We start from the raw sequence: 27,861 nt of genomic DNA, 5'->3' as shown, positions 1-27,861 counted from the left end.
AGACAAGATACACAAACTTTTGGTCTGATCCAGTACATCCAATTTTGCATTTGAGTCTCCTGAATGGGAGATAAATCAAAATAGCAGAAGTCAAACGTAGCAGCATTAAATTGTAACTTCACTATGGTTTATTTGGATCATGAATTTAAATACTCAAAGCAGAACCATGGAAACCCTACCACTAATAAGGTGAACCTTACCACTATTACCTAGTAAATCATGAAGCACAACAATTATTTATTTCAATTAAGCCATAAATGGAAGAACAGACTAAGAGACAAAACAAGAAGAAAATCCAGCAACAGTATCAGGTTCCACTTCTACCTAAAAGCAGAAAGACAAACTCAAAATTTCCAAAGAAACTGGGATTCCAACCTGCCAAAGTAACAGATAGCTCTATCACACCAAGATCATACATCATAGCCACCTCCACAGGCGTATTCTATTAAGAAAAAAGAGCCTAAACAAACACAAAAATAAACTGGGAGCAAACCTAACTCCAGCTATCCGCATTTTAAACTGCACCGTGTAAGACACAAAACCAGCGCTGCACTGAAAGACACCCCAGCACCTTCCCAGATGCCAAAAGTGCAAGGAAAGATCCCACCTGAGAGTTCCCTCTACGTTCCACATGCTGAAAAAGCTGTTAGCACAAACATCGCTCAGACAGTAAAAGACTCACGTATGGCGTGAGGGGCTATGGAAAGTAGGAAGAATTGTTACTGTCAGCCATGCAACAACTCCACCTTCTGTAAGTGTTAAATCCAATGCTGGTTTATTTGTTCATTAATTATGGAATATACTTCATTCTCTGGTTTGAAGTCATAAAAAAAATATTACAATGTAATCAATAAAGAGATATGTCCCACAGCCAAGTCTTCACCTTGACTGTCATCTGTTGGATGACAATCTCAAGAAGAGACCTCCAGTTAATTCCGTGACACTTCGCAGGTTGCTGGGGAGGTTTAGGGTTCATGCTGTGTTATGAGAAAACTTCCCCTCCTCTACGTACTTCTGGATGTCAGTGGCATGATGCCAGACCTCTAGAGTACACAGCCAAATAAAAGGATGCTGTACTGGTCCTAAACCTGTTGTGCCTGCAGACAACACTGCACAAGCATGTGGAGTTCTGAGGTGGCTTGGCTCTGAAGTCTCTCACAAGGCACACAGCACGTAACAGATGGTCTGTTGCTTAAGACACTTACCAGGGGCTTCAGGGATCCAGATTCAATTTCAGTTTAACTTTGTACAAGTCTCTTAGAAGGACACATCTACACCATGGATATAGACAGATTTAAGCTGTCTCTGCCCAAGTTAATCTGGCAATGAAAGTGCAGGAGGACTGCTGCAGACACCTGAGCTCGAGGGAAGTGATCGGCAGGATTTCTGAGCTCGCGGCCACTGCCATGAAGATCTCAACACAAGCCTCTCTGTGCTGAACTCTGCTGCATGTGGACTTCTATAGTGGTTTTGGCTGGGATAAAGCTAGTTTTCTTCCTAATAGCTGGTACAGTGCTGTGTTTTGGATTTAGTGTAAGAATAACATTGATAACACAGAATCACAGAATGCCTTGGGTTGGAAGGGACCTTAAAGATCATCTAATTCCAGTCACACTCCCATGGGCAGGGAACCTTCCACTAGACCAGGCTGCTGAAAGCCCCATCCAACCTGACCTTGAACATCTCCAGGGATGGGGAATCCACAACTTCCCTGGGCAATCTGTGCCACTGCCTCACCTGTTGCTGAGCAGTGCTTACCTTGAGTCAAGGACTCTTCAGTGTCTCATGTTCAGCTAGCAAGGAGGTGGAGAAGAAGCTGGGGAGGGAACGTGGGCAGGACTGGCCAAAGGGATATTCCCTACCATAAAATGTCATGCTCAGTACATAAACTGCAGGGAGTCAGCCAGGAGCCACCAATTGCTGCTCAGGGATGAGCTGGCTGGGATCATCAGTCAGTGGGTGTGTATTGTGCATCACTTGGGGGTTTGGGGATTTCATTTATATCTCTCTCTCTTTGTTATTTCCCTTTTAATTGCAATTATCATTATGTTGCTATTGTTATTATTATATTTTATTTCTATTATTAAACTGCTTTTACCTCAACCTATTTAATTTTTTCCTGATTCTCCTCCCCATCACACTGGGGTGGAGGGGCAGGGAAACGAGCAAGTGGCTGTGTCAAGGTACTGCTGGGGTTAAACCATGACAACTTGCTAGTTCTGGTCTCTAATGACTCTCAGCCCTCTACCCTATGCTCCAATGCAGACATTCTCTTTGTTTTGGTGTCTCAGCTTTCCATCTGTAGCAGGAAGATAAAAGCATGGCCCATACTTACAGGGTGTCAAGAGGATAAATACATTAAGTGGTCATAAGGCACTCTGGGATTATAGCAACAGATGTAATATCAAATCCTTAAAGCAGTGAAAATGGAGAAGACTGGGCAACTGAAACTCTAAGGAAAGAGCAATTGAGAACATGAAGTTTATTTTTTTCTAATTTAACTGTGTCTCTGCATCCAGAGGACATTGCAAAAGAAAACGGGAAACTTTGGAACACAGAAATTGCTTGATGAAAGGGAAAATGTGGGGGATGGGCATAGAAGTAAAGGATAATGAGATTCTTCACCATCAATTCAATTTAAAACTACTATGAAATGAGACAAAAAGAGATGTTTACATTTCTGAATTACAATCTATTCATAGACACCTCTCTTACCTGCTTAAGAGCATAACTAGTTGGAAACTCTCCAAGGCAATACAGAGGAAGAAAGGAGTCTTGTGAAGAATCCATGCTTCGTGACACAGCTACTAACAAAATTTAAGTATTCAGCAGCACTATTTAAAACAAAGTGTGCTTAATACATCAATTAAGAAGCCTAAAAGAACAAACCTCTGATTCAGAAGTAGCCCCTCTAGTAACTTCCAATTCTCTAAGACAGCAAATTAGGTGAGGAAGTTTGATTGACTAGTACAATGCAAATTCTTTTCCCTCTGCTTCATTTTTGCATCATTTCAGCCTCCGTGATTGTATGTTGTGGTATAGAGACACAACTATATATGATGGAATTACTCAAAGTTAACTGCTTCCACTGTTAACCATTTCATACATTACTTACAGAGTAAACTGCATGGTTTAAGTTAACATGCTTTGCAGCACATCCACAACATGGGAGAAATGTGCCCACAAGCAACTAATGCACCTCCTCTTAATGACTGGTAATTTGTTAAGCTGATGAACCCCTACAGCTTATAGTCATCTGTTCATAATCTTATCTTCATCCACAGCCCATTACTGTCTTGCCTCAGTCTTCTTCATGATAAAAAAAAAAAATTAAAACATTAAACCCTTCTTATTTCAGTAAAAAAAAAGTACTTATCAGTCACAACTCAATACAGTGTTAGAAATTAATAATTCTGTAACAGGTGATTAACATACCAGTTTCTGCTGGTTTATATTCCTTGCTGCAACTCTCAATACATGTCATACACTTTTAAAAATCAACAATAATGTAATCATTTCCTACTGCAGACCTATAATTTGTACCTACAGCAGCAGAAATTGTACCAAAATGCACATAAAACAGAAGTATGGGGAAATCCACAAAAGAAGTAAAAAAGATACAAATTCAGTCTCTGATGCTTTGTGACTTGCCAGTGTTATATGGGAAGAAAGACATGTAGAGACTAGTTCAATGTATTTTCAAAACTATCCCTGCTGCATTGATTACAAACAGTACAAGGTGTTTTCATTCAGGAGAGTCAGAAGACAGGACTAACAAAAGGAGCTTGAAATGAGGACCAAACAGATTCAACAGAATCCACGGGTACAGAGTTCTCTCCCTACTAAAACAAGCAATATTTTTAAACATTACTAATTCTTTTGATTCTGAAAAGTTAATTCTCATCTCCTACATTTAACAACAAAAACATAGCAAACGCAAGGAAGCAAAGAAAGAAATAAAAGAAATGGCAAACTAGTCTTCCTGTGCTTCAGCTTCCATCCCTTTCCAAAGGGTAACCCTCAGCTCTGTTCCCAGACAGCACAAAGGTTCTGGGTGAGAGAGAAGAGACCCAGCATGATAACTGCATAACCAAACACTTAAAGATGGGTTTGGATTGGTTACTAAGACTGTAGGGACTTGGCTGTGACTTGATTAAGGACAACAACAAACAGTGACTGGGTGTTCTGTAACCCTGTGCAGAACCTAGCTCTAGGTGTGTTACTTGAGCAGTGATAAAGCCATTGGCCAGGGCACCAAGTTTTGAGAGACAGTACTGAAGATGAGCTGTAGATGACTTTTAAAATTCAAACTGGCAGCAAGTCCCACAAATATTCCCAATCCTTGCTATACTGGATGCAGTAGTTAAATGAAGGCGGCTTGATAGCCATGTGAATTTTGGCCTAGCTCATTAAAGGCAGCAGGAAAGAACAGTCATTCCAGTCAAATTTCCAAACAACTGGAAGTTCAATTGTCTCTGCTGAATAAATTCAGCAATTTAAGTTGCTCCTAAGCAGTAAGGGACCAAGCTAAATGGAGATCTGAGTTGATTTAAAGCTAATTTGTGTCAGAAAGTTCTGAAATGGCTTTCAGTTCAGTGTCTGCAGTCATTTCTGTAAAGTGGTATTTATTATCTCACATTAAGTTTTATGTGAAAAGTCTCCAACAAGTTCAGCAAACATTCACCGTCTAATAACACACCTCCAGCCATATGAGATCCCTTCCCTTTGTTTGAGAAGTGTGGTTTGTTTATTTCTGCAAGATATTTAAAGCAAAGCGCAACATAAACAGCAGAATTCTTCCTTTTGTTAACAGTTTTCATAAGTTGCTGAAAAGCTGGGTAACTTTACAGGTTATAAACACAGAGGAGCTATAGTATTCCATAATATCGGTGGTGACTTGGCTACCGATTAGGAACATCCCAACTATGTGTACAGCAAAACCCCAATAAACCACACTTTACTTTCCAGAAACTGGAATGCATCCTCCCATCTTTTCTACCCAGGTCTTGTTCTGTGTCAGCAGCATTTAAATAAACAAATTAGGTGCCTCCTTGGACAGCCAGATAATGGAGTTACAAGCTCATCCTCTACTCACATGAGAAAGATTATACCCCTTTGGATGGGCCTCTTGCAGACCTACTTACCTGGGGGGTAGCAGGAGCAGACAAAAAGGGACCCTGCTAACCAAGGCCCTACCAAGTGGCTTACTGAAATGGGTCTAGGAATGCAGAATCAAGTAGGAAATATCACAGTTATTATGCTTATTCAAAACTGACTATAATTGTACCCCATGATTAAAGCCATTGCTCTATGAAAATTTGATACATCCTTTTTTTTAAAGTTAGGGGAGTTGAGACATAGAAGGCTGAAGAAATTTGTTTAATGTCATGCAGCCAAAGGATATGAGGAACAGAACCTGACTCATACATTTAAAGATTTAACTCTGGGAGTACAAGGGTGCAAGGAGAACTGGAGGGGAGGAATTTGTTTTTCAACTTGAAATTCTTATTCTGCTTCTCACCTTCAATGACCATAAACCTCCTCATGTACAAATGAACAAACTGTCCAGCAGGCCACATTATAGCATTTGTGTACAAGTCTGCTTGAGTGATGAATCAACTCGTTGTTTATCCAAAATAACAGACACAAATGGCTCTCACACCTACCTACAGCTAGAATTAAAATGCTTCCACACTGAAGGAAAACCAAAATAATTTTTAAATCCCCCACACCTAAAAAAAACCCCAAAACAACCTAAATAAAATATAGTGTTAGCAAAGAGTCGTTAGTGAGAGGAACACTGCAAAAAATGCTGTATCTCATGTCTTCCCTATCATGTTGAAACAGCTTAGACCCTAAAATGAGTTATGGGGCCGTCACCACCTGAATTAACTAGTGTAACTCAGCTCTCAAGCAAACCTCAATATTTTAAATTAAAACTAGTCTCAGGTCTCCAATAATGTTTGAATATTATTCTGTAATGTCATCATGCTGTTACAAATGGACTTCATTTACATCCCATTCATTAGGACACCACACTGTTTGAACTCAGTATTACCATTCCTTCTCCCAGCCAAAACACTGTCATGCTAAAACGTTTGTCTAATAGTTCTCCCCCACCGAGCTGCATGTTTCCATAGGGACACCAACAGTGCTATACCATTTGGAGAGGAAACTAAAACTAATAGCTGGGATCTTTTCACAGCTTCTCAAATCCCTAAGAGAAAAAAAGAATTCTCCTGCTAATGTCACTGAAAACATTAGCTTTTCCAGAATTCACTGTCTTGTTGGTTTCTTTTGCGTTTTTTGTGGAGTTTTTGATGTGCGGTTTTTATGGGTTGGGGGGAGGGGTTTTTTGTTTGGGATTTTTCTGTTTGCTTTTGGTTGGTTGGTTGTTTTTGGATAGTCTTATTTTCACAGGATTGTACCGCAACTGTCACCACACTTATGTCATCAGAGTGAAAATACAACAGAAGTAAATATCACTATTATGTCAAGAGACAAGCATCCCAGGGTCACTCACTGTCTCTCCTTGTCATTATCCCCTGTGTCAGAAAATGGGGAATATCAGATAATGCAGCCAGCAGGAGGGCAACAAAAGAGACAGAAATTTAATGTGTTTCCTTTCCAAAGCTGTTTGTCATTAGCAATTTTGTTCTCATATAAGGGACAAACTGTCCACCCCTTTTAAACCTCAGAGATTAATTTTCAGTTATTTGTAGGGACAAAGTCTCTTCACATGATTTAACTGTCTGTCCAACAGGTTCAGTTAGGCATTAAAGCTTTGTACTTCAAACTAAACAGTGCACTATATTATTCATTCCAGTTTGGCATAAATAAGTATGGCTTACCTTATGTAAACCATTCTGAAGTTGTTAGCTGCTTTACACTACCAAGAGCTCTGACAGCAGCCAGACCCAGAGAATGGACATGCTCCCTCTCTGTTAGTCTGATCTGAGACTTTAGTAAAAGTGACCTGAATGGCTGCTGTACTACTGTCTTTATGCTCATTGATAAACACACAATATTGGTTGTGATCTACAGAAAAAAAATATTAATTACTCCTGCTATATATTAAATTGCACTAATAATTAAGGCAGAAAAATATTCTCCAGGAACAATAGTCTTTATCCATTATTGAATAACAGAGCATCAGTGAAAAATTTGCTGCATTTGCTTTTTGCTGCTCCTGCTGGACCAGCAAGCTTCCAGCCCATCGTTTTCTCTTCTAGACTTGCATTTCAGTAAAAGGAAAATGCTCCCAACCTAGTACAAAATTTACTTTGGAAGTAAATATTAAATAACTGGATTTGTAAATTCGGCTCCATTTAAATTAGATAAACTATAACTTCTGCTTATAACTTCTGCTTTTAATTATAACATTAATACACAGGTATTATTCTTATCAGATTTTTTTAATAGTTTAAAATTAAACAGTTTACAAATAAACCCCATTAAGGATTTCCTTGCCTATGCTTAGCTTTTCCTTAGCTCTTCTTGAAACACAGAAGATCAGACTTAATAACCTTGCTATATACTCCCCTAATTAAATGCATTTTATATTAAAATTAAGCAACAGTAAAAACTATCAAGATGTCTATTATGAATGCTTCACTGTATGCAGACTCATTAACCTAAGTTAAATTAACAGAACAAGCCAAAATGTAACCACGACCACTGAGTGCTTGCAAAGTTCCCTAGTGAATTTTTGATAACTTATTCCAGTCACTTCAAAATTTCCCTTTTAAGACCATATGAAATTCTCACTTCATGAGTCAATTTTTTTAAAATATTCATGTTTCATAGAATTTCCTTTTTATAACCAGTAATATTTTCTGATACATTTTGTGAAAATAATTATTGTAATCCTTTTCTCTAATAACAATGAAGTGAAATCTACCATAGAAAGACATATACCCTAATGTTTCTATTTGGTGATTACCTTCCTTGACAATTTAGCTGCTATCTGTAGAAGCAAAAATCAATACTTTATTTCTTCTGCAGAGTGATATCGGCTACTTTGCAATCTCTGCATGTTTGCACATAAATATTCTTGAAGGCAAACTAAATCAATTAACATTTGTAGTTGTCCGGTCCCTTTGCAAAACATATTATGCACTTAGGATGAATTCAGTGTAAATCATCATCCTAGCCACACAATTAAATACTATAAGCTTCCTTAACCCTCAGCTCAGACTTTCCTAATCTCTAAAAGAAAGCAATGCCAGATGGCCATGAACAACTGTTAAGAATCAGAGGGGCACAGAGAAATACCTGAAGCTCTCAGTAATTCGGTGGAGAAACACCTTCTGTTCCAACTTACCGCTAGGCCCCACTGAGATAAATTTGCTTTGCACAACTCATGGGTGATCCTTCCAGGTTAACTGATACACATGCTACTAATTTTCAAAAGCTGTATTTTGTTGTCATGAATTGAATTCACAGACACTGAATTTTTGCTACAACTCTTGGTTGCAGTTATCACAGTGACAGCGTGTTGGCTACAAAGCGCAGAGAGAATCAACTGACCACTGCACTTCTCCATCACCCTAAAACAGATAATTGTGTAAAAGTATCTATGGATACACATTAAAATATGTAAAATACATTGTATGTAAAAATAATGTCTGCAAAATAGAATATTCATCTATAATTAGTTGTCAAATCTGTGTGAGTTAGCTGCAAGGCTGCAAGAGTAGTAGAGCTCATTGGCCCATGAGGCACAGACTAAGCCCCAGTCGCTTTCTCTGCCTTAAGAAGAAATAGCGGAAAAAGGTTCCTCTTTTCCTAGAGAGGAACATTCTCCTTTGAGCCAACACTAAGAATCATTCAAGACAATTGTGCCCAGTGTGCTGGGATGCCAAGGGGCACCTCCTGTTTTCATTTTCAGAGGAAGCATCTCACAAGCACCATTTTATATGGTAACAGTGTGGAAGTGGTCTCCTCACCTCTGAAGAGCAGGAGCCTCATTCTGCTTTAAATTACAGCTCAGGAAGTTTCATATTTAAAAATGAAGCTTCTCTCTTTAAAAATAAGTCACCTTGCATTACAAAAGATGATAGTCACTGCTCAAGAGCAGGCCACAGCTTCACGTTTTTGGACTTGGGTTTCTTAACAGAAATTCAGAAGGAAGCAGTGAGAACAGGCAAACCTGGGAATGGAAAAAGCAGGTTAAGAAGAAAGATAGGGCTGAAATAGCAGGGAGAGCTTCAGGACAGGGCAGGGCAGGAGCGAAGGGCACTGGTAGAGCTGTGTGGGGAGTCCAGAGCTGGGCCAGCAGGAGAGTTCAGGGCAGGAGTGAGAGATGCTCTGGGTGCACAGCATCAGCAAGGAGCACACACAGAGACAAACACTCAAAACCTCTCAGAGAGTCATGGTGGAACTATTGTAGGTTCCAGATATGAAGCCAGATGTGGCAAACTACAGAACACATACAGTGTGGTGTGCCTCATTCTAGCTGCATTTCCATGAGTAAAAGGATAATGTTATTCATTTGAATGTCTCAAACAATAAAATAGCCTAGTTAAAAAAAAAAAGAATATAGCAAAACTGGAAGAATGCATGGGAACATCATTCTGGCTCGCAAAATTGACTATAAGACAGCTACAGTGAAGAAGGGGGGACTTCTGAGCAATTTAAACCAGGCTGAAGGATCAGGTCTGTTGTAAACTACTTTGAAAAGTACCTGACATCTTGCATTTAGCATTTTTCAATAATCGCTCAGATTCACCAGGCCAGAGTATCATTTTCATTCTGAATAGCACAGTTCACACACAAAAACCCCATTTTTAGAGTATAAGATAGAGATGTAGTGACAAAGTTTAGTAACAGAAAGAAAAGTAATATAAGCCTCACAACAGAAGACAGGGTAAGGAGAGTGTGAAGGGGATTAAGAGGTAAGAGTAAGACCTGAAGCAGCATGGGACACTAGAGAACTGTTCCAGATGGTAGGCTAGTTTTAACCTAAGCAGCAGTGTGTTTGTATAAAAGTCCAGTGGGAGCTGAGCAGACAGAGATGAGCACACAGATGAAGTCTGAAATGTTTTTGCAAGTTCAAGGAATGGAAAAAATGGACTCTGAGGGTCTGATGCAGAGTCAAGAAAATTGCTGCTTGGGAAGAAGAAAAAAGTCAAGGAAAGATGTTCCATCTAAGGAGGTGAGGAGTAAGAGACACCTACACAACTGATCACAGAGGACATGAGTAATGAGACCAGATAAAAGCTTTTCCAAAAGTCACCACATACAGATATGGAAAAAAAAAATAGTTCAAGGTGTCAAAGTCATGCAGCATTGGGACAAATAGCCAGTTTGATATAAATACGGTATGTTTAAAATTATTTATTCCAAAAATACTTATGGCAACTTTCTAGTAGGGTTTGTGCAGAGAAAAAGAAAAAAAATTAAAATTGTAAGTGAACTTTGATCAGATGTTCTTCAGTGATCAGTTCTATCTTTCTATTTCAGTATGATGCCCACAAGTTCAGTAACTGGAGCAGTACTGTCTATTGCTGATAAAAGCTCACTGTTGCGTGAGCGCTTCAACACTGTACCAAATCTCCCATTAACTCTTGCTCTTAGAGGTTATTTCAGTAAGTGGGTCAAGATAAACAGAGAACCTGCTAGTAAGGCTCCTAATTTGATCAATGATATCTATACACCAGAGGTAGCTATTTGAACTAGACTGCTAATGCCCCTTTTTCCAAAATAAATCCCAGGATGGTGTTTTCATTTATTTATGAAGCTTACTGTATGTTTCTGGATCACAACCATGAATGGTTTTGTTCACGTGCCCAAGCTTTGTAACCACCAGGAAAGCAGTGACCTTTGCTTTCAAACTAAGCAAACCATTTCATATTGGGTTATATTCATGCATACTCAGTATTTCAATTAGCCTGTGACTTCCTTACAAATACTGTACTGAAGGATGCTTAGCTGGCAGATGAGTTAACTTTTCCTCCCTCCCTTGTACATGACAATACTTTGCCCAAAGTAGCCATTACGCTTTTAACTTGCTTGCTGAGGCATTCATTGTTACAACTCCTCACGCCTCTTGGCTGATGGAGGAAAGTCAATTTTGATCCCTGAGAAGCAAGTGCAAGTCTCCAACTTCACACACCAATGTGTACAATTGCAGCTGAAACTGAATCCAGATTAATTCACCATTCCAGGCATTTCACATTTATGCTGAGACCTTAAGAGGTTAGAACATACACGATATATACTGTTTTTAATTGGAGAAATGGGACAAAACTTCCTTCAAATGAAAAAGCAGTTTGTCAAATGAAGTTTACACAAAGCCAATGAGATTTATGGTGACAATGAAAATAGACTTAAAAATTAACCTGCAGCTTTTGCAACACAAGTATTACAACAGAATGCAAAAATCCAGCCACTGCAGGATTTTAATGCTACAATAATTCTGGTCTTCCTTAAAGGGCAACAATTCTGCCCTTTCTTAGATAACCCAGTTCAAAGCACATTAGAACAGCAAGTCTGAGCAATTAGAAGCCAAGCTACAGTAACCGGGTAGCAATAAAGATATAGAAAGCATGTGCATTTCCCAGCAGACACAAGTTTAACACTGAAAATATTCCAAGCAGGTATGAGAGGGAGGGGAGGAGAGAACTTACTGTACTGCTTCAAAGATGCACCATACACATAATGCAGCAGTACAGGATACACTAACAGATGAAGGCAACTGAAAAGGCAGTACTCACCCAAAATATTAAATTGAAAAGGAACATCATGTATTTCAAACAACACAGGCAGCCTCTTGCCATGTTGCACTTCTTAAATTCTAAAAGGAAAACAAAGGATAGATCCAGGTAAAAGACCACGTATTTGCTGCCTTTGGGTGCACTGTATTTTTCACTTTTTACGCCAGTTCCAGTCCCAGCGCCGGTCCCGGTTCCGACCCCAGTGTGGCTCTGTGTGCGTGATCCAGTTGTACCATAGAAAGCTCCTGCAGTAAAACCTCGACCAAATTGCCTCCCTGAGGTAGAAGGTTTAGCAAAATCTGAGTCTTTGCTATCCAAAGATGGACTCCGGTGAATTGAAGAATCCTCACTACTTGACTTCTCCATGATCTCTCTTTTCACAGTTGTCAGATTTAATGTATAGCATCTCTCAGCATTAAATGCAGTGCCTTGCAAATGCCACAGTGCGCTAAGAGCTGTCTGTGTTTTGCTTCTCTTTTTCTTCGTACATAAATCAGATAATCACTGCAGAATTTATTCACTGCATTGTTGCTGGGTTTATTTTTTATAGCAATGTAGGCTGTACTCTGTCTGTCTGAAGCATGGATTTATACATTAATATCCCATGCAAGAGCACACTCATGATTTATCTTGATGAATCAGTTATGCAGAACTTTGATTTTTATTAAAAAGAGCCATAAGCTCTTTCTCTGCACTCCTAGTCTACAGTCCTCTAATCTATAGGCAGCAGATGGTCCTTGCATCCATTTCCAAAAAGCTTCTGCAGTACACCTGGGAGACTCTCCTCGAGCCGGAGCACTTTCCTTGCTCTCAGCTTCCCTCTCTGTGTCTCTCTGACTCTCTCTCACACGCTGTCTTTTTTCTTTCCACCCATTTGCAGTGTCTCATTCAGTAACCAGCTACCGGAGCGCACTCTGTGTTTCATTGCTGTTGCCGTGAAATCATCGGCAACTGCAACCACTGGGCATTTCCCACAGAAATCCCTGACCTAACTATCGAGTAATAAATCCGCCCTCCTGCTCGCCCCTCCCCTCTGCTTTCCATCGGGCCAGTTAGCAGAAGCCTTCTCCTCCAGGACACGCCTCCATGACATAATATCTTTAATAGGATTAGAATTACTCTTTGACTATACAAGTGCACAACAGAAAATCTCTTTAAATGTCAGGAACTGTTTAGCTGTTTATGCGCTAGAAGCGTTAGGCAGTGATATTCCTTCGATGCACTAAAATACAGAAAAAGTATGGAGTAGACAGACAGGTGCTAACCTCTCTCTGCTCATTAACAGTGACTTACATTTTTTTTCTGGCTTAAACAAATCCCACGGGACAAGCAATCGCAATAGGCTGGCACCCAGCATATATGCACTGCTTAGGCACACATCTCAGTTGTACATGCACATAACACGACACCATCACCTGTGATATAATTAACCAGAACCGGAAAAGCAGAGCTGTTGCCTCTTACGAGGTCATCACACAATTCTTAAAACTCCTGAAATGTAAGGGGATCTGAGCCTGCAGCTATTTACACGCTATTTAACAAGTATATCAGAGATTCTTGTTGTGTGCAGCAATAAGCCATCTTACATCACAGGCTGTGTGTGAACCAGAAACACTGACCCAAATGCCACATTTCTTTTCCCCAGAGTAGGGCAACATGCCTGCTAGGACTCTGAAACAAGGGGGGCACGGCTGTGCACGTGTGCCTGCGCATATGCATGCATGTGCCTGGAGGGGAGGAAGAGAAACACTTCAGGTCACTACTCCCCGTACTTCCAAATTCGTCATTTTGTCATAAGCGCAAAAGCAGCCCACCAGTGGTGCAAAGAGCTAGAGCAGACTTAAAATGCAGGTTATTCTTTTGTTTCTGTAACGAAAGAGACCACATTAGGAGGGCACTCTGAAGGAAATACAGCTACTGGGAAACGCAAAATTCTACACAATTTTCAACTGACCCCTTCACATGCACATTAAAATGCACTGTTAACTGCTATATCAGGCATCTTTGAAAAAATACTATAACATTTATTCAATCTTATGTATCTATGGCCAAAAGCCTCTAAAATACTGTAATTTTTATGTAACAACATCAGCATCAACACACTAAAGCAGTGCTGTACCTTTCTTGACAGGCTTTTTCTGTGAAAAGATCCCTCCACCATAAAGTACATGAAATACCCAGTACTTGAACATGCAGTATCTCTCCCTCACCTTTTCTGCTCTAGAATAAGATTTTAACAACAGCCAGGTCCAAGCCCATATCAACAATGTTGGTTCACTTTGCTTTTCAGAAGTCATTTCAAAGCTCCCTGCGTCAAATGTGTCCATCAGAAAGACAACTGCAGGATGACTGCTCAGCACTGTGTGTGACAGCAGAAAAAGTTACACACAAAACACCCAAGTAAAAAAAGATAAATAATCATTGACCAAAGTAGAATGGGTGTTTCTATACATGTCTGTGGTGCACATACAAACTTCACCATGAGCAGTTTATCAAGAAGCAACTTTCTCAGCAAAAACCATAGAAGTGAATTGTGGGTCATGGCCAGGTACCTGCCTCAAACACCAGAGCCTGCAGGATAACTTGCATTCAAACACAAGGCAAATGTCTGAGTATGGATTTAGAAGACTGAAAAAACTCTTCTGTTTGAAATTCACTTACTGGAAGTGTAAAGTTGTACCACTGCAAACCAATGCTGCAGCTAGATATTTTCAGTGGTTTTCACTTGTCACACAAAACTGAGCTCTCAGCCAAAAAATTATGAGAACACACAAGTACTTTAAAGTATTTTTAGCTTTTTAGCTTTTGCACCCTTTGATTTGCCATAAAATTGACACTGACTTAGACTACCTACAGAAAAAAAAATTGCTGCGCACTTGTGAAAACTAATGCAATATAAATATTTGCCTTCCCATTGAAAGTACATGACAAAAATAATTAATCTGCCCTCCTCAAGGTTAAAAAATTAAAAGAATGTTCTGTAATAAGCAGAAAAAATTTCACAAATACTCCAATAGTTTGTTAATAGTGGAAACTTTCTATTGGTGGTTAAAAAATAAAAAAGCAAAACAACTATACCTCCAATCTTTTTTTTTCAAGTTTTCATTATTAGATCTTATTGAAGTTTTCCAGTTTTCTATTTTTACCTTCAAATACTACAAAATACTGGTTTACAGCACCATTACCTCTAATGTACCTTCCATTGAGCGATTTCCATTACTGGTGTACAGCACAGGTTGTACTTCAGAACAACCCCAACCGAAGACACACATGAAGTCAACAGACAGTTTAAAAATCCAGACCTGAGCAAGGAACACTGAGGAAAACACAGCTCCAGATCAGCCTCTCCTCCTGCTGCGTAGCAAGAAAACATATGACTCTCTTATGGTTATGCTGTGGCCACCAAGGAGACTTCACAAGCCTCAGTAACCATCAGCCACTTGAATTTGCAGCCAAGGAGCAGCTTTACAATTTAGAAGCCACTTCCTGCTGCTGCAACTCTAACTCAGTGTTTAGGTAGCTCAGTTGATAAACCACACAGGGCTGCTTATTTGCTGAAAAAATATGTGGTGAAAAAGCTGTAAGCAGTCCATCTAGCTGGGTTTTGACCAGCCACTGCACTCAACTCTGCCTCTGATCGAGACTTCAGCAGAAGGTGTTGCTGCAAGGCAACAGCACCTTTCAGGGTCCCACTCAACAGCATAACCTCAGCATAAGGACAAACACATTCTGCTTCACTACAGATCTTACCTCTGTTTAGTAATCAGAGCATGAAAAACATTCAACAGCTCACTCTGTACTTCATTAATGTTTGATGACTGAATCACAGAATTTTGTTGCTGAGTGATGCCTTCACATCAAGAAAATAGTTTCAGTCCCACATGTACCTGCCTGGGACCAGGCAATAAACATCAGTCCATTGCATTTAAATGGCTCTTCCAAGTATTAAGGGTAAAAAATTCAGGCCACTTTCAGATAGCAGGTATGAAAATCGATGTCACAATAGGTGTAGCCGAAAAATGGAAACGAAGGCTACTAGCAATATGGCCAAAAAAGCATAGGCTGGTTCTTCTACTGAAACTGATTTATTTGGTTCCCTCCTGGGAGCAGTCCACCACAGTCCTCAAAGCAAACATCCCAGCATCTTCATTCCTTAGTGAATTTCACAAATTATTTAATCTTTTTTCTCATCCTGTAGTTTAATCTCACCAGAACTTCAGTGCCAATTACACCCAGCTACAGTGCTCCTGAACCCCTCTGCTTGTTTCTGCCCTCCTTAGCTGTTATTACATAACTGGCTTGTGGATTCATGCTGCAAAACAGAGCAAAAGCTGACCAAGTTTATACACATATTTATAAACACAGATTTTAAAAGACATAATACAGATATAAAAGGTGTATCAGCAATATAGAAAAAAAATACATTTATTTTCCCCCTTTCAGAAGTTTCATATCAATTTTACTTGACATTCCCCTTCAGCCTGCTGACCCAGTGAGAGGGAGAGGGACTACAACAGTCAAGAACAGTAATAAATAATGAAGGCTGAGCAAAAATATCTTAAGCTTTTTTTATGTCTCCCATGATTCCTGAAAATGAAATATGAAGCTCTAGGAGTTTTTAAAAAAAAGCAAAAATAAAAACTCCAGTCACCATGATACACAAGCCACTTTACAACTTAAAATATATTTTATCTTGCAATTTCTATTAGGTAGGATAATGCTACTGTCACTATTTTAAATATGGAGAACTCAAGGACCGAGATTTTTGCTGAGGATGAACAGGAAACTGCTGGCAGAGGAGCAAACAAAATCTGTGCCTCACATGCCCTCAGATAGTTCATTAGCTACTGCACCATTCTCAAATTAATTATTTTTGGGAATCATGAGTCTTAGCAACCATGCCACATGACTTCAGAACAATACCGAGCCCTGCAGAGAGATGTACAAATGCACAGGCTACCAAGTGTTCAAGGGATATGGTTCTTAAATTCATTCTTTTCTTTTGAATTATATTGACCAGGAACTCAATTCTACAAGCCTTCCTCAGGGTACATTAGATAGGCAAAGAACCGAGATTGCAGAGTATAAACTCAGCAACTGCATCTTCCCAGCCACTGCTCTGAACCCTCGAAGTCCATGAGAAGGAGATAAGGAACAAGAGTTAAAAATAATAACTTACAACTGACATACAGTTGCATACAGCTGAAAGCTCAGATTAAAAAAAAAAAAAAAAAAAAAAAAAAAACAACAAACCAACACTGATTATGGAATAAACTTAAAGGGAAAAGGATGTTCAAAAAATAGAACTGAAATTAGGATCACATGAGAGACAAAACCATGGAGTTCTCAGGTCTTCCATTCTCCTGGTTCCATGCCAAAAAGTTTACAGACCCCAGCAAGTTAAAATGCCTGGAGTTCTCAGGTCTTCCAAGGCTTCAGAATTTATCATAAAAAACCTGGATGTTCTGATGGCTGTAATGCACATCCTGGGGCCTTCGAAGCTCCCAGCCTGGATGTTGTAAATCCAAAGTATGCTGCCGATCATGGGATTGGACACAAACAAGGTAGGTTTCAAGGACAATTTTGTGTGGTAGATAAATTTTGAAACCTGCCTGTGTTTTTCAGAACCAAATAGCCCAAGCCATATTTAACCCCTGACACACTTTCATTACCCACTAAGAAAAGTATTCCATTAGAAACAGACAGAACTACTGTAACTCCAGTTTCGGAGTCTCCAATCACTGATCATAGCTTCACACATTATTTAGAGCCTATATGAACAGCTTGTTTGACACAAATGCTAAAAAAGAATCACTACCAAGTGTTCAGGGAAGAGTGGAATGCACACTTTGTTTCCCTATTAGCATGAGGAGCAGCCATCTCTCGCATGTTCAGAAAACCACCATTCCCTTGGGATTTAGTGGACAGACAGCTGATGCAGGGAGAGATTGGATTCATTAAGAAACAGGCTTACTCACTGCTGGTGCCTGTGATCTGACCAGCAAACAATCCCAGTGTTCTGTGAGAGACAACAACCTCATGCCCTTCTCCCTTCACCCTCTAGCACAACCAAAAGCATCCACAAAAGGCATCACCTGATCCTCAATTCCATCTGCAGAAGAAAGCCAGCTCCAGAGGCCAGGTAAAAGGATCTGGGACAGGTAAATATGCACACAGCATAAGCTGGAAGGAAAATTAGGATGCTCAGATGGATTTTTGGAGGCTGGACTCCATGTTCTGGGACTCCACCTAGCATTGGCGTGGCTGAAGAAAAAGGAGGCCTGGCAGAGAGACAGGAGTGGGAAAGCACTTCAGCATGCAGGAACTGTGTGAAGGAGCACCCCTGAGGAGGCACCGAGTTTGAGATCTCTGGGTAAACCATCTTTTCTTACAGATACAGGAACTGAGTGTCTAGGCACCTCAATCCAACACCCACCTCCATTACTCCTGAATTCACCAAGAGAAATTATATTTCTTGACATTGTTACTGGAAAGGAAATGAATTAATCTGTTTCTATGACACAAAGGCAAGAATATAGCAGCTTGTGGTTGTCTCTGATGAGTAACACTCCTTGCCTCCCTAGGGTAAAGAGGTAAAAAAAGAGGTAAAATCTCTTTGAATGGCCTAAATTAATACTTACTAGTTTATACTAACATATACCATTAAGACAAATTTATCCTTCCAATATGGGGTCCTCACGGGATGGATGACCAAGAAAATAAGATCCTGTTGTAAGACTTTCCACTGTGCCAAACATTCTGTGTCATTTGGTCCCTGGGATTTCCATTAAAAAACAGTTAGTGCTAACAATGCACAAAGTGACTGATGCTTCTCATTCACGATCTCACACCAGAGACAGAATGAGATTATGTCTCAAAATTATAAGAGGAACTAGCTGTAAATCATGTCAGGAACCTTAACCCACTGTGGTCAGATGCAGATGATGAAGTGATATGCTAATGCACAGGAGAAGTGGGACATGCAGATTAAAGTGCAATATGAGGTCCAAAAGCTAAGAAATTTTGATTATGTCACACCTTCACACCAGTTGTCCCTCAGAGGCCCTCAGACTGAGCACAAAGAATGTCTGAGTTTCCAAAGAGACAGAAAAACAGAATAGAAAATAGAAATCCTGCTACCAACATTTAAGCTTTTAAATCAAAACATTTGCACTATACACAGGGATCTTTTGGGGTTTGGTTTTCACTTCACAAACATCATGAAAGACACTAGATCTGAAAGAAGCACTGTAAATATTATGTTAGAATACAATTCACCATTGTTAGTTTCACCTTTAAGAACTAAAATCCAGAAAGTCTATTTATTGTTTGTTTCTGAGAATCCTGGAAATCAGAGTCTTCTTGGGCTTGCAGTGTACATACGTAGAGCAAGTCAACCCATACCACAGTCAGTCTAATAGTCAAACAGAAAAACAGACATAACAGCTGGCTCTGAAAAAAAAAACCACCTGGTTTTTTTTTCCTCTCAAGTCCCAAAACTACCTTAACAATTCTACCACTAGCAGGTGAGAGAAAATAGAAGATATAAGGGGAAGGAGAACAGCATGTGCCCAAGCAAATAGGCCCATCCTACCAGGCAGCAGAGCTTAACAGATGCTTTTGAACAGTCTGTTTATGACTTTTAGCTTAAGAATCTGTATCCCTTTTAATTACAGAGTGTTTATCTCATCTTCCAAAACAATGAATGCATTTTTTCATCTCCATCAACAGCTAATCCTTAATTCTGCTGAGAACTTAGCCTCAATATTTTAGGGCAGGGAGTTCCACAGACACGCATTACATTAAAAAACCCCAGCATCTCCCTCTTATTCACTATCATTATTAAGCTTTCCAGCTCTGTCCTCTGTCTGGATATTCATCCTCATCCCATAATTCATTAGTTTGTAATCCTCTGTTGCATCCCATGTCATTGTCTTTCATTAAACTAAGCACTTTTCAGCATCTCCTGTTATTGAAGACTCTGACTCCCTAATAATTTCAGTTAACCATCTTAGGGCTTCTTTCTAACTGAGCTATGTTTCTACCATAATCTTTCCCAACCTGCTGATGAAAAGATCTTTTTGACCCCAGCAAGTTAAAATGCCTGGAGTTCTCAGGTCTTCCAAGGCTTCAGAATTTATCATAAAAAACCTGGATGCGATGGTTGTAATGCACATCCTGGGGCATTCAAAGCTCCCAGCTTGGATGTTGTAAATCCAAAGTATGCTGCCTATCATGGGATTGGACACAAACAAGGTAGGTTTCAAGGACAATTTTGTGTGGTTAATGTTAATGTTAGTGTTAATGTAATGAGTTAATGTTCAGATTCAAAATAAATTTAATCAATTGTGTTTCTATCAACACCTTACCTTCATGAAAGTGAAGTTACTCAGATTGAACAGACATTTTTCCATCATCTCCATTCTGCTTTTCTATTTCAGAACCAAAATTTGGCTCTGAAAAGCTCTGAAAACTTTTCAGATCTTAACAGGAAAACCCTTGTATTTTATCTGACCTGTGGGAGGGATTTTTCTCACTACAGTGACATGAGTCTAATACTGGTTCCCTGTAAAGTCACCAGCAAGACCATCTTCAAGAGAGAGACTCCTTGTAAAGATGCTGACATAAGCCAAATCAACCCTTGGCCATCCATGAAAGTGTGGTACAAACTGCTGTCTTCATCCAGTACACGGAAAAAAAGGTGTATGAAGGGAAGTGGTTTTCACTTCACATACAGAGAAAATAAGATCAAGGGACCAGAAAGCTGCCAGCCAGAGGCAGGAAGGCAGCAGCATCACATCCCCAATACTCCCATGTGAGGAAACATCACAAATCAGAACCATGCTTTAAAAATTAAAGACCAAAAAAAGAAAGCAGGGGCGAGGAAGTGAGAAGGGTTCTTCTTATTTAACACCTATTTTTTGCAGAGGTAAAGTACATGATCTGAGTGCTTCTCTTCCACTCCCACTTTAAATGACAGTTTAGGTTTTTACATCTCCTATATTGATGACAGATTAAAGAAAGCTAGCAAAGAGCCGAAGGTTTTTGCCTATCATGAGAGATGATATCCCTTCTTCTTCTTGGATAGTGCAGCAGGATTTTATTAATACAATAACTCTTCTAACTGCGTCCAACGTGCACAAGTCTCTTGAACAAAATCAGGTGGATTTTCTCTAACATCTGTTGCAAAGAGGCTGTCTTTCACCAGCAATCTGCTGTTTTGAATTAACTGACAGCTGGTGTCTATGTATTAGCAGAACTATTAAACTTAAAAACCAACAAATTGAAAAAACCATCACACAAATGGCTCCATGTGAAGAAAGAACCAAGAGAATGATGTAAGCATTCCTTTCTGAAAGGCAGCACACATCTCTGAAACCTGCTCAGTTATACCATGAAGGAACATGTCTAAGCACATTCCTTTCACAATTGAGTGAATTCCTTCATTGCTAAAATATTCATTTTTTGGCACTTAAACACAAACAGGTGTCATTCCATGAATGGGGACATTTAAAACCACTGTGTCAGGGCTGGCAGAGACACAGATGTCTTCAATGGGCAGCAACTCATCACCAGCCCCAGCCTCCAACCTAAGACTCACTGGAAGTGGCAGACTGAATGCCTTACTGGAGCGTCATCACCTCAGATGTGTGTGAGTTATCAAAAGGCCGTTTTCCAGCAGCATTTCTAAGCAAAACCTGACCCCAGGCCCCACCTTCAGGTCAAAGAGGTACAGCTCTCAGAAGGGAGTCACACCACTAAATGAATTATACCTGCCCAGAGCCAGTGGCCTCACAGATGAAGCTGGCATCAGAGAGGGCTGGCTTCAAGTCACAGCAGCAGGTTCCCCTCTGCTGGGCCCCCGGTGTGACTCAGGGCAGAAATGTCTGGAAACAAGGGTGGGGTTTAGTCTCTACAGCTTTTCAGTCCTCAGTCTACTCTTGGCCCTCCCTGACCACAGTCCATCAACTGTGACACCAAGCTTCATTGCCTAGCAATTCCCAGCACACACCTCCTTTCGTCTTTGAAGGTAGACACTTCTGAATTCATAAGAAACAGTTTTTGAGTAATTCAAGGTAACTGGAACATACCTTCACTGCCATTAACAGCACTTCTCAAGTTCTGATCAAAGCACTGCAGAACAGCCACATTCCATCTTGCTGATTTGGGCTGGACTAATTTCTATGGCTTCCAAGTAACTTCCACAACACCTAGCCTGAGCGAAGTCCACAGACTCCATCCTCTCTTGAAACTCTTTAAATTTATAAAAACAGTCATATCTGACCATCTGCATCTGCCCTTGCAATAAAGCTTATTTACCTTCACTATAAAGTTTCTTGCACGTTGTATGGTAACACTGTGGGATGTGGTCAACTTCAACATTTAAAATAGGATGTGCCTGTAACGTAGCAGTCATGCAATTAATGCTTTTTGCTCTGCCAACAACAGAGTCGGATTTAAATCCCAAGAGGAGGCAGATATTTTAGCCACCTTACTCATCTCACAAGAACGAGGCTAAATGGTTCTCATCTATTCTGCATGAGATACAAGAAAGGGTGTAATAACGAAAACAAGGTAACCCTCTTACTATAATCCGGCAGGTTTATGTAACGGTGCTGCTGTTCGTGAGCTTTGTGATCGGTGTCAGCTCTCATTACAAGGGTGTGAGAGTTTTAAAATGACAAAGGAGGAAAGGAAAGGAAAGGGGGAAAAAAAGCAGTTTGATGTGACCCTGCCTGTCAAGCCACAAAAAAACTATCCAGCAGTTCAATTCCCTGACTTACAGTAGGAGCTACTTAACTTTTTACAGTATATTCATTAACAGGCTTTTGTAAAGGCAGAATTATAATGGCAAAATATAATTTTTATGACCTTATCTGCATTATGGAGGGCACATTTACACTTGGAGAGAATGCTGTGTGCTAGCTGCAATACCAGGCATTCAGAGCCTAATATGGGGTGTAAAGAATGGATGCAAGCATGTTTGACTCTTTCCCAAAAGCCAAGCCCACATTCACTTCAGTTTTGGAAAAGTTTAATTGTACCATCAGTGTCTCTCAGAGATGAGAAAACCAAGATAGATACCCTTGATCAGCAGTCAGAAAATAAGAATGTTCCAAAAATTCCTCACAGAGGCATCTGAAAGGCAAAAAGAAAAAAAGCATCTTTTGTAGGGGAAAACTATTCATGCCGTTCAATCTGCTCTGATCTACTTAGGTGTGTCACAAGCATGCAGTAACTACTGTATGAAATATCAATTGGCCTTTAGAAGCTGCACTTCATAAATTCATCACAGGCAGATATTTTCCATTTACAAATTAATTGGGATTACAAATTAATTTTATTTCAGAAGCAACCAACATGATGTTCCATGCTCTGCTCTGCACACTGGTTCAGGGGAATCTATCAAAAATACATGGCCATAAATGCTTAGCAAATGGTGTGCATCCAGATGGGTTTTTAAACAACATGAATGAAACTAAGGGCTTGCAAAATGCAGTATCATGTAAGGGTAGAGAGTGATAGTTTTGGTCCAAATATGCCTTGCAGGAGTAAATTTGATGCCCATAGCAACAATATGTGTATGATCTTTCTTCTCTCCTAAATGTCCAAGCCTAAACTAATTTTAAATCTAAACTAATTTACTGAAAAGGATTTCCAGACTTCTTCCCTTCAGAAGAGCAAGCTAATAGTAAATCTACAATAACATAATCCATTGGTAATGTTTTGTTTGCTTTTGTTGTTGCTTTAACTCTATAATCCCCATGTCTATAAAACAGATACATGCAGGTTTGGACATCAATGCCCCTAAAACGAAAGATACTTTATTCCCTGGATTTTATCCAGCTGATGGGTTCTCCTCCTGTGTTATTCTTCTCATATACTCATTTCTTATGTTGCACTTGTCCCTTTCCAGCCAAACATTTGCCCAGAAGTAACAGAAAATTCTCTCAAGCTACTCACTTTTCTTCAGAAGAGTTTCATGAACTCATCGTCTCATCCCATACCTGAAACACAACTTTTCTAAATTGACCATATCTCACTCCTCTCCTCCCCCACTTCTGTGCCAATGGTTTTATTAAAGGCCTGCCTTGTACAGTACTTAGTGTTTCTATTCCAACAGCATGGAAGCTGTTATATTAAACATTTGTCAGTAATGGGGTTACTCCCTTCTACAAGCTGAAGCAAGGTAATTTGGCAGATACAATAACGAAAAGATGCTGTAGGTTTGTCTCTTCCAGAAGAAATACAGTACTTGAAATACACAAGATTCCAACCCAAACCTGACTGCATGATCTGCACTCTGAAATCCCACGTTTCTTGTATTCCAAGGATTGGTAAATTGAGTCATCTCAGTTCCCGGTGTTTTTTTCTTTTAAATCAACTTGAATGCTTTCTGCCCCATACACTGAAAACAAAGTTTCAGAAACTGTAATAGGGTAAGTAAAAAAAAAAAAAGAAGGAAAAAATTCTTCTGGCTTCCTGAAAGGTGTACAACTGGAAACAAGGTTTAAAGGAAACAAAAAGCAACAGAAGCTTAAACAACAGAATTAGGACTTACGGACTTCTGAACACACAAAGGAATCAGAGCTGTTTAGTTGCAAGGTACAGTTTCTCTTTACAGGGAATATTTTTCCAAACAGAATGATGCTTTGCACCTGTCCTGTAATTAGATGCCAGACTTATATATCATGCTGAAAGAAAAAAAATTACTAAGAAAGTGTCTTGATCATTTCAAAGTTCAGTGCCACCCAAAGAGTGCCTATAGCTGTTCTATAGCACTTTTAGCTCCATTTATGTGGATATCTCACGTTTGTCCCTACCTACTCCATCTGCTGTGTTTATATGGGCTCTATCAAATATCGATGATATCTGAGTCTAAAAGACTACATCAATACCAAGCTGTAGGCAGGAAGCGGGGAGTGGGGAATAATGAATGCTTCCCTAAAAATTGTTCCCTAACAAATTGTTCCCAGGCACCAGAGCCTTCAAAATGCCTATCACAGAACTATCTTCATGCATTTTAAGCATCCTTCATTTTAAGGATCCAGTTATCTTTATTTTAATATAAAGAACAAATGTTCAGAAGCCAAATAATCCAAAACAGATTTCTACAGGGTCCTGCATTCTCAAGCACTAAAAGAAAACCCTCAGATTACTGAAGGCCTGACATGGTAGACTGCTATAAAGTTCTGTCAACCAGATTTCCTCTCAGATTTCACAGGCTGGTCACCAGTACATCTTACACATAATCTGTAAATCACATTTTTAAAGCAACCAGGGACCCTTCAAAATGAAAAAACAGATACAGATTTTTGACACACATCTCTCAATATTGGGAAAACTTAAAGCATTGACTTCTATTATGGAAGAGAAAAGGTACATGCTTGGGGACAGAATTCCAAATTAAGATACCCTCAAGAGATGCTATATGCTGTTTCGAAAAAAAACTTCTACCTCATAAAATGTTAATATTAGGGCTTCAGGCAGACATTAAGGTCAGGACAGATGTGCTGCTTAACATGTAAAAGACTCTCACTTTCCAGAAGGCCAATAAATGCCTTTCAGTAACTAAAAAGCAGTTACAGAAGATGGTGGTACTTTGTTCACAAGTATTCATGTTGGCAGGTCAGGCAATAGAAAGAAGTTGCTCAGGGGAGAAGTTGACCTGGATATAAATGAAAAAAAATTCAGTGGGAGAACAATTAAACATTGGAACAGACTGCTTAGAGAGATGTTAGAATCTCCCTTACTGGAAATACTCAAGACTCAGCTTGATGGGGCCTGAATAACCTGAACTGGGGCCCCACTTTCAATAGAAGGTTGGACCACGTGCTCTCCAGCATCTCCTTTCATCCTAGACTTTGCTGAGTCTAACTTTTTTTTCTAAGATCCAAAACTGAGACTGTGAAAGACTGGCACTGAACTCCTTGGAGTAGCAGTGACTTGAACTACAGCTGCACACACTGAAAAACTGGCAAATTGGAATTGCTATCACACTGATGAGGACGGGTAAAAAGAGATGTTTCTTCTCAGTAGCTAGATTTGACAAATTAGGAACATCCTCATCCTATCAATTGAGGATCTGCAGATCATAAAACCTGTCTGATCTGTGTAACTTAATTTGGTAGTTATCCTTTCTAATCTGTTAACTACTGTCTTCTTTTAACAGCAGAAATTTCTTCTTTAACAGAAGAAATGAAACAAAAAATTCCAGTCTTTCCCATCACCATGCCCTGCTGCTTTTTTCCTACTGGGGTGTGAATTCCATACAAGAGTGCATTTGTCAGAATGAAGGACCTTCTCCAAGGAAAGGAATGTAATTCATTTGTGAAAAGCAGGGATTAGTAATTATTTAAAGGCAATCCATCTGCCCCTAGAGATGTACCGGCTGCACAGATGAAGGGCTGGTTTAATCTCTTCAAGAGTCAATTTCTGAAAGATCTCCTAGAAAACTATTTCCATGGGAGAAGAAAGCTTGATCCTTGAGCACAGAGAAGGTGGAGTTTCTTTTGGTGTTGCCGCTATGTCATGGCAGTGGAAAACTATTTAAAGACACTGACTTGACAAGCTGATACAGTTTTATACGCATCCATCTAAACTAAAAAAAAGGCAAAATGGTGCTACATCTGGCCATATACCCCAATAATTGCTTAATTGTTAGAGCTTTTAACAGTTATGGACAATCTTGTTGTGGGGCTGAGCCCCCCTAGAAGTTTCATTCTGCCTCAGACATACATGGTGCATTATTTTCCTTGGGATTTGGAAGGATTATTAGTCATACTGTCTCTAACCTCTTTGAAATGAACTGTTCTAATGGCAAACATTAGCATATGGAAACATTTCCTCACAGTGTTTTGCTTACTTTACTGTGCTGTATCACAAGGAGCATAATATATGAAGAAAGCAAACAAATATGGTTTTGATCCTTGGGTGCTAATAATACTAAAAAGCTATTTTGATGGAAGTGCTGAAAGAGCTAAAATATTTTCAACTTCCCTACTTCCAGTACTCATGTGACTATAAAACACAATTAATTTTGATGATGAAGTCAAAGAATCCTAGGCACATACTTCCAAAGTGTTGTACATTCCTTTCATTCTTACAGAATCTGAGGGACTTTTATACCCTAACATGATTTTTGAGGCTAATCTGGGTAGCCATGCAGGTTGACAACAGAGTTTCTTCCCATAGCAAGACCATATTCTATGTTAAAGTAGCATTGTCTGCTGTAACTCCAAGGAAAAAAACTTGCAACAGTCCAAAATACCCATGATATAGTTCCTATAGATTTAAAAAGTAATAAGCAAGTCTAGTGCTCCTAACAGGATCACATGTCCTTGAGATTTTTAAAAGTGTTATTTCAGCGTGTCAGTACAGGTGGGTAGACACGGAAGGCTGCAACAAGAGTTAAAGGGGATGAACATACAGAAAATTAGTGGAATTTTCTTTTTAAGCTCCAAAAGAAATGGGACCACACTGATAAACTTAAGTCATTTAGCACTCAATTCTAGGTTATCCTGGTGGCCTGTCTCCATACTTACTAAAAAAAAAAAAAAAAAATTCTCTCTCTTAGCTATAAATGAAGTTCCAACATGGCAACAGTAACAGATCCTGGCAACTCTTCCTTCCCCAAACCACGTAACTTATTCTCACTCTGGATTTCTAAGGAAATAAGATTTATGCATCCAGACTGTGTTCAGTGAAACCTGAGGGAAGGGAGCAGGCAGGGTGCTGTACAAGTCCTGGAAACCCAAGCCAACCCTCAGCAGCATGTGTTTGGAGTATCAATAGCAGCAAGGCAGCACCGTGTGCAAGGCTGATCTGGAGCCTGCATGAAGAACGGGCACACACACGACTGGGTTCATGTTCTGTGCACTGTGCTCTTACCCAGGGCAGCCCTGTCACAGGGACAGAGGGGACATCCTGCAGTCTGGGCAGGGTGGAAGGTGAGGAAGGGAGAGGTCTGTAATGAGCCCAACTATCCAAAAGAAAATAAGAATTCATTCATTCTGCTCTTGGCAGAAGTTTAAACAGTAACAGAACTGGAGCTGGGCAGTCACACCTTCAGCTCTGTGTGGAGCAGCCTCAAGGACACATCACAACAGCAGCAGGAAGTGAACTTCTGCATAGTGTACTCCAC

General features: G+C 39.7%; 1 protein-coding gene across 5 annotated transcripts in view; it reads right to left on the bottom strand.

The window, feature by feature from the left end:
* TSPAN9 (tetraspanin 9) overlaps positions 1-27,861 on the bottom strand; it is a 172,593-nt gene that overhangs the window by 82,449 nt on the left and 62,283 nt on the right. For 3 of the 5 annotated variants that reach the window (XM_042024294.1, XM_042024296.1, XM_042024295.1), the window contains one exon: positions 11,718-11,797. The exons of 1 other annotated variant lie outside the window; for it this stretch is intronic. In XM_042024294.1, coding sequence (XP_041880228.1) covers positions 11,718-11,797 — 80 coding nt within the window. Of the gene's footprint in view, positions 1-11,717; positions 12,685-27,861 lie in introns of those variants that run through there. One more of the 5 variants, XM_042024291.1, reaches the window with a different exon arrangement.

This window comes from Corvus kubaryi, unplaced genomic scaffold, assembly GCF_017639235.1.
Source record: "Corvus kubaryi isolate FWS band 111438036 unplaced genomic scaffold, C.kubaryi_AGA036_p1.0 37260, whole genome shotgun sequence".
Lineage (NCBI taxonomy): Eukaryota > Metazoa > Chordata > Aves > Passeriformes > Corvidae > Corvus > Corvus kubaryi.
Note: the sequence above shows the minus strand (reverse complement) of the source record. Positions and strands in the feature narration are given on the sequence as shown.